Source organism: Mus caroli, unplaced genomic scaffold, assembly GCF_978045245.1.
Source record: "Mus caroli unplaced genomic scaffold, Mus_caroli_1 scaffold_17, whole genome shotgun sequence".
Classification (NCBI taxonomy): Eukaryota; Metazoa; Chordata; class Mammalia; order Rodentia; family Muridae; genus Mus; species Mus caroli.
In genome coordinates this window covers 29,023,718-29,037,514 of record NW_028227272.1, presented here as the reverse complement: position 1 = coordinate 29,037,514, position 13,797 = coordinate 29,023,718, and the positions used below count along the sequence as shown (strand labels likewise).

Below are 13,797 nucleotides of genomic sequence, written 5' to 3'. Positions count from 1 at the left end.
TTGTTTTGTGCCCATGTGTTTGCGAATGCCACAGTACCAGAGGACAAAGTTGGAATTCAGTTCTCTTCCTGTCACCTTATAGGAGTCTATCAAAGTGTTTGTCAGGCCTGAATGTAAGCACCACTAGCTACTGAGCCACCCCCTCTGGTCCTTATTTTTTTTTTGTTTGTTTGTTTATTTATGTATATGAGTACACTGTAGCTGTCTTCAGACACACCAGAAAAGGGCATCGGATCCCATTACAGATGGTTGTGAGCCACCATGTGGTTGCTGGGAATTGAACTCAGGACCTCTGGAAGAACAGCCAGTGCTCTTAACCGCTGAGCCATTTCTCCAGCCCTGGTCCTTATTTTTTGACAACTGTCTGTTATTTTCATTAGCCCATTAATTGATTGTGCTGTTTGGTTTTGTTGTTGTTGTTGTTGTTATTTAGGTTTTTTTTTGTTTTTGTTCTTTGTATATTCTGTCAGGTATGTCCAGCCTGCAGTTCATGGGCCACATGGATAGAAAGAGACCCAAACCAAAATATTAAATTAGTTTTTGGTTTTTTTGTATGTGTGCGATTTAGTTGTTTAGTTTATAGATGATACTGTGTTGCAGTAGCCAAGGCTGAATATACTTTATTGAACCTCTATGAGACATATATACCTTGAGAGAGAGAGAGAGAGAGAGCGAGCTGGATGAGTTCCCCCTCATTACCTGGGCTGCCTCTCACTTGATTAACTGTTTCCTCTGTTGTACAGAAGCTGTCATTTCATGATGTCCCGTTTGTCGTTTGTTGACCTTATTTCCTGAGTGAGAGTTCACTCAGAACAGTGTTGAGTGTTTGCCCTAGTTTTCCTTTAGCAGTTTCAGAATTTAAGGGTCCTGTTCAGAGCCTCCGTGCCTTGCCTGTGTCTTAAATGTTTTCCCTCTAGCAGTTTCAGAATTTACATTAAGATCTTTGATCCATTTCAGGTTGATTTGGTGAGACACAGGGATCTAATTCTTCTCCATATGGACATCAGTTCTCCTAGCACAGATTGTTGAAGAGGCTGTCTTTTCTCCAATGTGTATTCTTAACATCTTTGTCAAAAATCATGTTTTGGGGCTGGTGAGATGGCTCAGTGGGTAAGAGCACCCGACTGCTCTTCCAAAGGTCCAGAGTTCAAATCCCAGCAACCACATGGTGGCTCACAACCATCCGTAACGAGATCTGGCGCCCTCTTCTGGAGTGTCTGAAGACAGTTACAGTGTACTTACATATAATAAAATAAATAAATAATAATAATAAAAAAAAATCATGTTTTGGAGCCGGGTGTAGTGGCGCACACCTTTAATCCCAGCACTTGGGAGGCAGAGGCAGGCGGATCTCTGAGTTCGAGGCCAGTCTGGTGTACAGAGTGAGTTCCAGGACAGCCAAGGCTACACAGAGAAACCCTGTCTCGAAAAACCAAAAATAAATAAATAAATAAATAAATAAATAAATAAATAAATAAATAAATAAATATCATGTTTTGGGGGCTGGAGAGATGGCTCAGCAGTTAAGAGCACTGACTGCTCTTCCAGAGATCCTGAGTTCAATTCCCAGCAACCACATGGTTGCTCACAACCCGGCTCACAACCATCTGTAATGGGATCTGATGCCCTCTTCTGGTGTGTCTGAAGATAGCTACAGTGTACTTATATAAATAAAGTAAAATTTAAAAAAGAGACTTAAAAACCCCAGGTTTTGTAGCTGTGGAGTTTCATATCTGAGTTCTGTTCAGCTGGTCTGGATTTCTGGTTTTTGTGCCAGTACTATGCTGTTGTTGTTACCATGGCTTGGTAAACTGAAGTCGTCAGGTATGGTGTTACCTCTAGCAGTCTTATTTTTGCTAAGGATTGCATTGGTTCCCTAGGTCTTTTGTGCTTCTTTCTTAACTTTAAAATTCATTCTCCTATTTCTGTTAGGAGTGGCATTAGAAATGTGATGATTGCCGTGAATCAACAGATTGCTTTTGCTGGCTTCTTTTTTTTTTTTTTTTTTTGGTTTTTGGTTTTTGGTTTTTCGAGACAGGGTTTCTCTGTATAGCCCTGGCTGTCCTGGAGCTCACTCTGTAGACCAGGCTGGCCTCAAACTCAGAAATGCACCTGCCTCTGCCTCTCAAGTGCTGGGATTAAAGGCGTGTGCCACCACACCCGGCAGGTGGCTATTTTATGTTACTTGTACTAATCCAAAAGTGTGGTAGGTTTTTTCCATCTTCTAGTGTCTTCAATTTCTTTGATGTTTTAAAGGTTTCATTTTAGAGGTCTATTACTTCTTTTGGTTGGATTTATCCCACTGTTTTGTTTTGGTTTTGAGGCAGTATACAGTTGTGGGGTTATTTCCCTGCTTTCTCAGAATGTTTACTGTCAATGTGTAGGAAAACTACTGATCTCTTGTCTCTAGCTACGACTTGAAGTGCTATTGAAATTAGAGCAGAGGGCTGGAGAGGTGGCTCAGTGGGTGAGAGCACTGACTGCTTTTCCAAAGGTCTTGAGTTCAAATCCCAGCAACCACATGGTAGCTCACAACTATCCTTAAGAAGATCTGAGGCCCTCTTCTGGTGCGTCTGAAGACAGCTACAGTGTACTTAGATATAATAATAAATAAATCTTTTTTTAAAAAAAGAAATTAGGGCTGGTGAGATGGCTCAGTGGGTAAGAGCACCCGACTGCTCTTCCGAAGGTCCAGAGTTCAAATCCCAGCAACCACATGGTGGCTAACAACCATCCATAATGAGATCTTGCGCCCTCTTCTGGAGTGTCTGAAGACAGCTACAGTGTACTTACATATAATAAATAAATAAAAAAAATAAAAAAAGAAATTAGAGCAGAGAAAGAGGATGTCTTTAGCTCTGATCTGGGTGTGAACTTTGCTTAGGAGGGTTTAGTTGTTCTTTTAATTGTCCCAATATTATTGTTTATTACAGATCTACTTCACTTATTTATCTTATCGGTTTAATTATATAGTAGGCTATCTACAACTAGAAATTGGTCATTTCTATTAGATTTTACAATTTAGTGGAATGTAAGTTTTTAAGATATGTCCTTATGATTTTCTGAATTTCATTGATCTTTGTTATAATGTCTCTTTGTCTCTTAATTTTAAACTTCTCTTTGTTGGGGTGTTTTGTTTTGTTTATTTTGGCTAAGAGTTTGTTGATCATCTTACTCTTTTCAGAGAACAACCAAATTTTCATTTCATTGATTCTTTGTATTTTCATTTCCATTTCATCAGTCTTGATTAGTGACACATTCTTTTAGGAAAGTTCATGCGAAAGACCAAAATCAGTCACAAGGCTCTTGTGCATTCAGATTGAAGTGTTGATTGGCAGGTTTAAGAGCTAGGGAACTGGGGGCTAGGGAGATGTCTCAAGGGTCAGAGGTTAAGAGCACTGGCTGCTCTTCCAGAAAATTCTCAGCACCCACATAGTTAGTTTGTATCCCTCACACAGACATACATGCAGGCAAAACACCAATCAGTGCTCTAAAAATACATAATAAGCTAAAGAACTGCATATGGGGAGATGGCAGTTCACAGCTGCCTGCAACTCCAGTTCCAGGAGATCTGACACCCTCCTCTTCTGGTACGTGGGCACATAAGCACACACATGTACACACACACACACACACAGGCAAAACATAGCACATACAGTAAAAATAAATCATAAAAAATCCAAACTGTTGTAATTTGTTTCTCTAATGCTGTGTTGAAACACTCATATTACATGAAAAATTTAAAACAAATAAAAAATGCTGACTAAAACCAACCTGGGGAAGGAGAATATTAATTTGGCTTACAGATTGCAGTCTGTTATCAGGGAAAGCCGAGGCACGAGCTTGAAGCAGAAATGCTACTCATTAGTTTGTTCCTTCCCTGTGCCTCGCACAGCTTGCTTTCTTATGTGACCCAGGACCCACCCAAGGGGGGCACTGCCAGCAGTGAGCTGGGCCCTCCCACATCAGTCATTAGCTAAGAAACCACTCACAGATTTATCCACAGGCCAGTCTGATGTTGGCAGTTTCTCAGCTAAAGGTTCTTCCCAGGTGATTTCAGTTTGTATCATGGTGACGAAAATGAGGCAGCACACAAACATTTCTTCTGTATTTTGGAATCATCTCAGAGTCTTTAGGTAAATTGCTTGTAATGAGTTAGTGTGAGCATGTTCTTCAAACGTTTCTGTGGCGATTTAGTGGAGATTGGTTTTATGAAATTTGTTTTATCTTTGATCTTTTATCCAAATTTTGCAAATGTCAGTAACTGGATCCCATTTTTTATAATTTGCAGTTGTGGTGGGGGAATTGCTGTCTATGCTGTCTTTAACCTTGTGATTAATTGACTGCTTTGGGGTTGTCTCTTTCAGGCTGTTTCATAATTCTGAATCATGTCTGATAACGGAGAGCTAGAAGACAAGCCCCCAGCACCTCCAGTGCGGATGAGCAGTACCATTTTTAGCACCGGAGGAAAAGATCCTTTATCAGCCAATCACAGTTTGAAACCTTTGCCTTCTGTTCCAGAGGAAAAAAAACCCAGGAACAAAATCATCTCCATATTCTCTGGCACAGAAAAAGGTAAACAGCTGCAATAATTTCAGAAGTCTCACATTGGCTTATGATACGTTTGTTGCCCATCTTGATATCTTCATGGTGAATTCAGATGAGAATAAGAAAACGTGAGGGCTGGAGAGATGGCAGCAGTTGAGAGCACTTGCTGCTCTTGCAGCAATGACCTAGGTTTGATCCCCAGCACCCACAGGACAGTTTACCAGTCTGTAACTGCAGTTACAGGGGACCCAACACCCTTTTTTGGCTTCTATAGGCTCCACCTACACCAGGCATGCACCTGGTGCACATACATACATGCTGGCATACACTCATACAAAGTAAAAATAAACAAATCTTTAAAATAAAGAAAGAATGAAAACACTTTGATGATAATAGGCTCTGTTAACAGAATCTCATGGGCTTGATGGCATACTCTCAACTCCAACTTGAAAGACTGAGACAGGAGGATCATTTGAGCTCAGGAATTTAAAGCCAGCCTAGAAGTATTTAGAGTTATCTGGTCTTTTAAAAAAAACAAAAACAAACAAATTCATTCATTCAGAGTCTTGCCGTCTAGCCCAAGCTGTTGATCCTCCTGGCTGTGGGTATGTGCCGCCATACCTAGCAAGAGTACCTTTTTTTTTTTTTTTTTTTTTGTTGTTGTTGGTTTATTGAGACAGGATTTCTCTGTAGCCCTGGCTGTCCTGGAACTCACTCTGTAGACCAGGCTGGCCTCGAACTCAGAAATCCGTCTGCCTCTGCTTCCCAAGTGCTGGGATTAAAGGCGTGCGCCACCACACCCGGCAATAGCAAGATTACCTTATCAAACTGTGCTTAATGTGCTTGCTGCAGATGGTGATTTTCTGCCCTTCATTTTGACTTCCCTAGTCTATTCTGAGTGGCTTTAACAAAGTAAGACTGGGTACTTTATGCAGGTGTGGTGGTGTACACGTTAAATCCCAGCACTCAGAAGGCAGAGGCAGTTGGATCTTCATGAGTTCTAGACCAGCTTGTTTTACATATTAAGCTCCAGGTCATCCAAGACTTTGTAAGTGAAACCCTGTCTCAACCCTTACTCCACTCCCCCAAAAGGGGTTGTTGTTCATTTGATCTGTGCTTCTGGTGGGTAGAAACTAGAAACTGCAATCAGCATAGCCCTAGTGTCAGATGAGAACAGTGTCACAGCATGGTAAAGATTCAGAAGAGGAAGCTGTGAGAGTGTTCAAATCCAGAAGCAAGCTTTTGTGGGAATGTGCTCACTCAGAAGTCATTGTGCTCTCTGACACAACATTAATTCATCCTGAAGGTGGTCATGACCCAGGTACCTTCTGTGAGGTCCTTCCCCTTAAAGTTCCAGCCACCTTTCTATACTGTCTATTGTTGTTGTGGGGTTTTTTTGTTTTGTTTTGTTTAGACAGTCTCCTATTGCTGAGGCTGGCATCAATCTCTGTATGTAGCTGAGACAGGTCTTCTGGCTGCTGGCCTTCCTGCTTCCACCTCTCAAAGAACATGAAGGATTCCAGGCACAAAGAACTGTGCCTTACTCTTTTTATACTGCAGACTGAGGATCAAGCCTGCAGGATGTGAACCATTAGAGAACAAGCCATAACTAAGTTATAGCAGTGATATTTGAGGGTACCTGCTTATAATGGTTAACCTCAGTTGTCAGCTTTATCTATAATCAAGGTGGGAACACCTGCCTTGCTGTGGGTGGCATATCTCCTTGCTGCAGGCCTGGACAGTCGAAGTGGGGAAGGGGAGCTGAGTGAAGGGAAGGAGCATTCATCTTTCTAGGTTCCTGATTGCAGGTGCAGTGTGACAGTGAGAGAGAGTGAGACCAAGACACTGCTGATAGAAGGATGGCAAGACGAATGAAGCCTGAGTTCAAGTCTCAGCACACACATAATGAAAGTGAACCAGCTCCCACAAATAGTCCTCTTACTTAAGCATACACATCAAAAATTACAGTATAGGGGCTGCAGTCTTCTGAAATCCGACATTAGTTGGGATTAGAAATTAAGAATTGTTCATATTCTTCAGTGGTAATATAACATTTGATCCTATAACCTGTCAGAGTCAGAATGGATTGATGCAGCTTCAACATGTCTTCTTTTAAGAACTGGCAGAGGCAGAGGCAGGCAGTTCTATTAAGTTCAAGATCAGCCTGATATACACAGTGAGTTCCAGGATAGCCAGGGATATGCAGAGAAACCTTGTCTCAAAAACAAACAAACAGCCGGGCGTGGTGGCGCACGCCTTTAATCCCAGCACTCAGGAGGCAGAGGCAGGCGGATTTCTGAGTTCGAGGCCAGCCTGGTCTACAAAGTGAGTTCCAGGACAGCTAGGGCTACACAGAGAAACCCTGTCTCGAAAAAAAAAAAAAAAAACAAAAAAACAAACAAACAAACAAACAGTCAGGGCTGAGAGTAGTGACACACACCTTGGAAGAGGCAAGCAGGTCTCTTGAGTTTCAGACTAGCCAGCCAAGGCTTCAGAGTAAGACCCTGTCTCCCCCAAAAAAGAAAAGAATCTGTTCAGGTCACTTATCCTTTTTTTCCTCAGGATGTTTGTTTTGCTTATTGAATTCCTCATCGACTCTGGATATTGGTCCCTTGTTGATGAAATAGAACATTTCCTCTCACCAGGTTGTTGTTTCACTCAGTTGACTCTTTAAGTTGTATTAGAAAAGCTTGTGCCGGGAGGTTGTGGCTCATGCCTTTAATCCCAGCATTTGGGATTAAAGTGCTGCATGCCTGCAGGGGCAGGCGGATTTCTGAGTTCAAGGCCAGCCTGGTCTACAAAGTGAGTTCCAGGACCGCCAGGGCTACACAAAGAAACCCTGTCTCGAAAAACAAAAAACAAAAAGAAAAGCTTGTCAGTTTGACACAACCCCATGGAATTACACTTTTTATAACAGTTCATGAAGGGATCCTTTTTGGTTGTCTACTAATGTTTGCATACTCTGTTTGAGTCACTAGGAGTAAAATGATAAGCACAGCAGATGGTCCCTACCCTTATGATTCTAGCCCAAAAGCTAGTGGAGCTAGGACTATAGAACCCATGGGTTAACATAGTGCCTAGCATATGGTGAGACCCTACGTTCATTTCAGCAAGGTGGGCAGATGTTGTAGCTTGTAATTGTGAGCTATGAAAAGTGCCGCAGTGCTAGTGTAAGGTGCCTGACTAGTTTGAGTATTTCCTACAGAAATGAAAACAGCTTGAGACTAAAGAGTGGGAATGAAGCAGCATTCCAAGTGTGTTCTGTGCCTAGAGAAGAGTGGCCAGGCCATAAGAGCATGTGCACTCATGGAACTTACTGCAGGCTAATGTGACTTAACAGCAGGGCACCTGATAATGACAGACACGTGTGATATTCACACAGAACTGCACACAGCAGAAAAGGTGGGAACGATTTGGTCACAAAGGGCCTGGTATTCTGTGGTATGGAGTTAAGATTTTTTTTCCCTGGGGAATCATTGCAGAATTTCAATCAGGACAAGAGAACTGACCACATTTCTATTTGAGGTACTGGTAATAGCCATACAGAAACAAGGTCTAAGACTGACTGCCTTGAAACTGTCCGGCTTTGCAGGAGCCCTCAACCAGTTTGGTAGTTTTTTTTTTTTTTTTAAAGATTTATTTATTTATTTTATGTAAGCACACTGTAGCTGTCTTCAGACACTCCAGAAGAGGGCGCCAGATCTCGTTACGGGTGGTTGTGAGCCACCATGTGGTTGCTGGGATTTGAACTCTGGACCTTCGGAAGAGCAGTTGGGTGCTCTTACCCACTGAGCCATCTCACCAGCCCAGTTTGGTAGTTTTAATAATGAAAATGGCAATGAGCTTAGTCAGATAGCAGGTGTTGAGTTGGTGGGACAGTCATCAACTGAGGCAGTTTTGCACTCCATAATTCAGCCTGTGTGCATATTCATATCCGATGAGTTACAAAGATGATGTGTGAACATCTTTCTTGCCCAGAAATCCAGTATTAATGTTAATACTAGTTTATACTTCACCTACTTCCCTGAGAATAAATACCTTGTGTGTGATGGAACAAGTTTGGTTTCTCTCGCTTGAAGCTATTCTAAATCACAAGAAAAGAAGAGTCTTCTGTTCAAGTAGATGAATGTTTTCTTTCTTCCTCTTTCCTGTTCTGGAATTCACAGCGGTCTTCCAGCTCATTCTGCCAAGTGCTGGGATCGCAAGACACTAGGCTCAACTTCAGATGAGGCTGTTCTTCACAGTGACTTCAGCTAGGTGAAATGGAGAAAAAGGCAGCCTTAAGATTTCATGTCAACATATGGCTTGGGATTTTACTGCCTCTTCCTACTGCTGCTGTTTTGCTATTAAATAGGTTTCAGAAGTGATTCAAGAAGTTTCCATGGTCTATGACAAGCAAACGTGGAAAATGGACTTATACTTTTAAACATGAATATATTTCTTCACTAAATCTAGGGTTTCTTCCTCCTCCTCCTCTTCTTTTTCTCGTTTTGTTTTGTTTTTTTCGAGACTGGGTTCCTCTGTGTAGCCCTGGCTGTCCTGGAACTCACTCTGTAGACCAGGCTGGCCTTGAACTCAGACATCCACCTGCCTCTGTCTCCCAAGTGCTGGGACTAAAGGCTAAAGGCATGTGCCACCACCGCCCGGCTTCTCTTTTTTTAAAAAAAGATTTATTTATATATTTTATGTATGAGACATACCAGAAGAGGGCATCAGATCCCATTACAGATGGTTGTAAGCCACCATGTGGTTGCTGGGAACTGAACTCAGGACCTCTGAAAGAGCAGTCAGTGCTCTTAACCACTGAGTCATCTCTCCAGCCCCCTCTCCTTCCTCTTCCTCTTTTTCCTCCTCCTCCCCTCTTCTTCCTCCTCCTTGTTTTTGGTCAGTGGTGGTGCACACCTTTAATCTCAACACTCAGGAGGCAGAGGCAGGCAGATCTCTGAGTTTAAGGCCAGCCTGGTCTATAGAAAGCATTCCATAGGAGCCAGGACTATACAGAGAAACTATATCTTAAGAAAAAAAAAAAAAAAAAGGCCAGGAGTGGAGACATAGCTTTATTCCCAACACTCAGGAAGCAAAGATAGAAGCAGGAAGATCTCTGTGAGTTCTCAGACAGCCAGGGCAAGATATTGTGAGAGGTACTGTTTCAAACAAACAAATTTACATTAAGCCTGTGTGCATGCAAGTGGCTTTGAATCAGGGTGCATGTGTAGAAGTGAAAGGACACCTTGTGAGAGTTGGTTCTCTCCTCCTACCACGCATGTCCAGGGGATCAAGCTCAGGTCGTCAGGCTTGGCAGCAGGGATCTTTACCCACCGAGGCACTTTACTTGCCTATCATTTTTATTTGATTGGACTAATGTATCTTGGTCCATCTCTGGGCTGCTTAGTCACGTTCATGTTTTCCTGTTACATTTTCTATAGCCCTTAACATTTATGAAACATTCTGTGCATACCAGCTGCCTTCCTTATTTATAACCTGGCCATCAGAACTATGGTGATCTTCTGGAACTCAGATGGTCACCCTGTGAAACAGCTGGCTGGACTGTTAGGATAGTGTGGGACAGTGTAGTTTATATAGCTTGAAGTTGATGCCCACATTGGACTAGATACCCATGATCAAGGACATATAGCATCTTTCCCAGTAATATACATTGGGAAATGGTGAGGAAGTTCCCAGGAGAACAGGAGAAAAGCTTCAGAGGAGGGTCTTTTTTTTTTTTTTTTTAAATGTTTTTCTTAATACACAAGGTTTTCTTTCTCTGTCATTTCTACAAAAACGGTATACAAATTAAGCTATTAGTGTATAGCCAGCAAATACTTTCTCCTGTTTGCAGTATGAGTGTAAGTACAGGGACAAAAAGAGAACTAGAAGTTCCAGCCTCCGATTACTCGAGTCAGTCTGTGGAAAATGAAAGGTTGCATAGGGAAGGTGTAATTGTGTGTTTTCGTAAAGACAAAATTTTTTGCAAGCTTAATAATTGCTTTCCCTCTACTCCTTTCCATAATTGATGTAACCTGCCTTCTTGCCACATCTCTTGTTGATAAATATATGTACCTGGAGGGGCTAGAGGAAGTATGGACATTTTTCAGAAATGTGTCATTACTGGTCAAAAAGTGGTATTGTTTTCTGTGAGTGCTAGATGAGTAGTGTCATTGTGAGCAGAGAAAAGCATGTGCTGGCGTGTTTATTACCGTCGTATGTACAGACTCTCAGACAGCACTGCAGTAGAATCTTTTGGTTAAACCTGACCTATGGGCCACATTTCTAATTCTTCAGATTCTGTATCAAACACTTTGCTCTCCCCACTGGGACAAGTCCTTGTGAGAAACAAGTGGAATTAAATAAGTTTGGGTATTAAGATATTGAAATATTTTATTTTAAAATACTTTCTCTCTCTCTCTCTCTCCCTCTCTCTCTCTCTCTCTCTGTGTACATGCTTGTGCATGCCAAACCTGAAAACCCAACTAAAATGACAGTTTATAAGGCATTTTTTTTTTCAAGTCACTGTAATGGTAAATAAAAGGAAGAGAGGCATCAGGGCCCAGGAATTCTCAGCATGCACTGAGAAGATTGCAGTAGAAAGAAAGACCACACCTGCCTAAGTGGATAGACAGTGGTTGCAAAGTGGAGTGTGAGCAAGAAGGGAACCATGTTCTTGTCTAAGACTCTCTAGCTCAGGATTTAGAAACTGTAGCGAAGGAGAGTGGGGAAGTACTTAAGTCTACATCTAGTACCTGTGTCAGGATTCACCATCTCACTGCACTAGCAGGCCATACGTATGTTCTCATTGGAAAATCTAGAAAGTTGAAGCATCAGAATAAAAAGTAAAGATTTGGTCCATGTCATCACACAAAACTTTTGTCTGCCTTGCTTTCAGAGTACTTTCTGCCTGTCCAACCCTCAGAGCAGACATTGGAAGGTTTCTCTGGGGAAAGTACTTCTGACACACTGAACCCTGTCCTCATCTTTGATCTAGCTTGTCTCCCAGTTAATCATGTAATGTTTTTCTGTAAAAGTGGACAGCAAAGAGTCACCAGACATCTGAAGAAAATGTGAAGACAGAAGAGCCCAGAGCAACAGGGAGTACCAGATGACATATGCTTGTGAGGCCAGCCAAGGCTAAAAATCTATATCCAAAAATCTATAATTTTATTAAATAGAAATTTAAAAGAAGCATTCCACTTAAGTAGAAAACCAATAAGCCAAATAACTCAGCCAACATACATGTATACACAGCATAACCTTTAAGGAAAGAAGACAAATTCATGAAACAAGAGAATTATTGGGCTGGTGAGATGGCTCAGCGGTTAAGATTGCCGACTGATCTTCCAAAGGTTCTGAGTTCAAATCCCAGCAAACACATGGTGGCTCACAACCATCTGTAACAAAATCTGGTGCTCTCTTCTGGAGTGTCTGAAGACAGCTATAGTGAACTTACATATAATAAACAAACAAACAAATATTTAAAAAGAAAAAATTATTATCAGAGGAAAACAGTGATCAAAGAACAATGAGTAATAATTCTTGGTATGAGTATTTAAAATTAACCGAACAGGGGGCTGGAAAGATGACTCAATGGTTAAGAGCACTGACTGCTTTTCCAGAGGTCCTGAGTTCAATTCCCAGCAACCACAATTTGTTGTTGGCCATGGATCAGAATGCAAGATGTATATAAATTCTAAGTTGATTTATAGATTAATGCAATTCCTGTCCTAGCCCGAGGAGGCTTTTTGTAGAAATGTGAAACATTGTTATTTTCATATAGAAATGTAGAGGACCTGAAATAATCCCAGCAGATTTGAAAAAAGTACAAAAAAAAGGACGTAGACTATACTTTGAATGTTTGTTATAAGGATGACAGTAATCAAGACAGGATTGGCATAATGATAGACAGATGATCTTAAGAGAGCAGAACATCCAGAAATAGATCCTTGGTTTTAAGAGCTACAGATTAGAGGAGGAGAAGGAATTGATGTGTTTGAATGTGCAAAAAATGTTACTGATGTTGTAAGAATGTTGCAATTTTTTTTTTACAGTACAACTAAGGAGAGTTGGGTAATTTAAAGATGTAATATTTACAAACTGTAATAAAAAGGAAAGTGTAAGCCAGGTATTGTGGCTCATGTATTCAACCTTAATAGTCTTAGACTATACAGGAGAATTGCCCTGAATTTTAGGCCAGTGTGGGCTGGAGAATGAGGCCTGTCTCAGAAAAGCAGGCTGGAGGAGGAGGGAGGGAAAGATGGTCGCTTTCACAAGAGGCGTCCGTAAATTGTGTCCAGCATGGTGCATGTCGTGTATATCAATTAGTTTCCTATCATAATTTCATTCATAATTGGTTTCAGGACATTACAAATGCAGTAATAAATGCCATAAATAGCCTTGTTTAAAGAGATAATTTTCTCCCCATCCCCCAGGAAGTAAAAAGAAAGAAAAAGAACGGCCAGAGATTTCTCCCCCATCTGATTTTGAGCACACCATCCATGTTGGCTTTGATGCTGTTACGGGAGAGTTCACTGTAAGTTTACCTAATGAGGTTTGTTTATGACTTTAAAGAAGTGCTAAAGGGTTGGGGAATAGCTCAGTTTAAAGAAGCGCTTACTGGTTGGGCAGTGGTGGCACACGCCTTTAATCCCAGCACTGGGGAGGCAGAGGCAGGTGGATCTCTAACTTCAGGACCAGTTTGGTCTACATAGTTCCAGGACTTCATGGAGAAGCCCTGTCTCCAAAAAGAAGGAGAGAAAGAAATATCTACTGCGCAAGTATGAGGACCTGAGTTCAAATCTCCAGCATGCACCCAACCAGATGAAATAGTTGTAGTGCTCCTGCTGTGTAGTGGGGACAAGACACTCATGGGGCAGCTACTGTGGTTATGATGACGTAGTAAGAGCAGGAGACCTGTCTCAAGGAGGAAGACAGCCATGTCTGAGATGATCCTCTGACCTCTGACAATGGGCACACAGTCAAAATAAGAAACCAAAAGAGGTACTCAAGCATTTTGTTCAATGTTAGGTTTGAAATCAATTTTTCTCTCTGGTTTTTTGAGATAGGACTTTTATGTAGCCTCCCAAAAAGTCATTTTGTAGTTAAGGCTCGTCTTCATTTAGTCCTCCTGTCTCTGCCGTCCATGTGCTAGGGTGATAACTATGGAGTCACTGACTGCTGTTGAACTTTTCTATCCTATGTGGTTATCATTCTTTTTCTTTTTTTGTTGAAGATAGTTTAAAGCAAAGTCTCACTAAG

At 41.5% G+C, this 13,797-nt stretch overlaps 1 protein-coding gene across 5 annotated transcripts in view; it reads left to right on the top strand.

Moving 5' to 3' along the window:
• The window catches only part of Pak2 (p21 (RAC1) activated kinase 2), a 64,860-nt gene that overhangs the window by 27,197 nt on the left and 23,866 nt on the right, over positions 1–13,797 (top strand). For 4 of the 5 annotated variants that reach the window (XM_021184745.2, XM_029470465.2, XM_029470463.2 and 1 more), the window contains exons 2-3: positions 4,368–4,575; positions 12,972–13,072. In XM_021184745.2, the coding sequence (XP_021040404.1) occupies positions 4,389–4,575; positions 12,972–13,072 (288 nt within the window). In that variant the 5' untranslated portion in view covers positions 4,368–4,388. Of the gene's footprint in view, positions 1–11; positions 114–4,367; positions 4,576–12,971; positions 13,073–13,797 lie in introns of those variants that run through there. The other variant, XM_021184746.3, reaches the window with a different exon arrangement.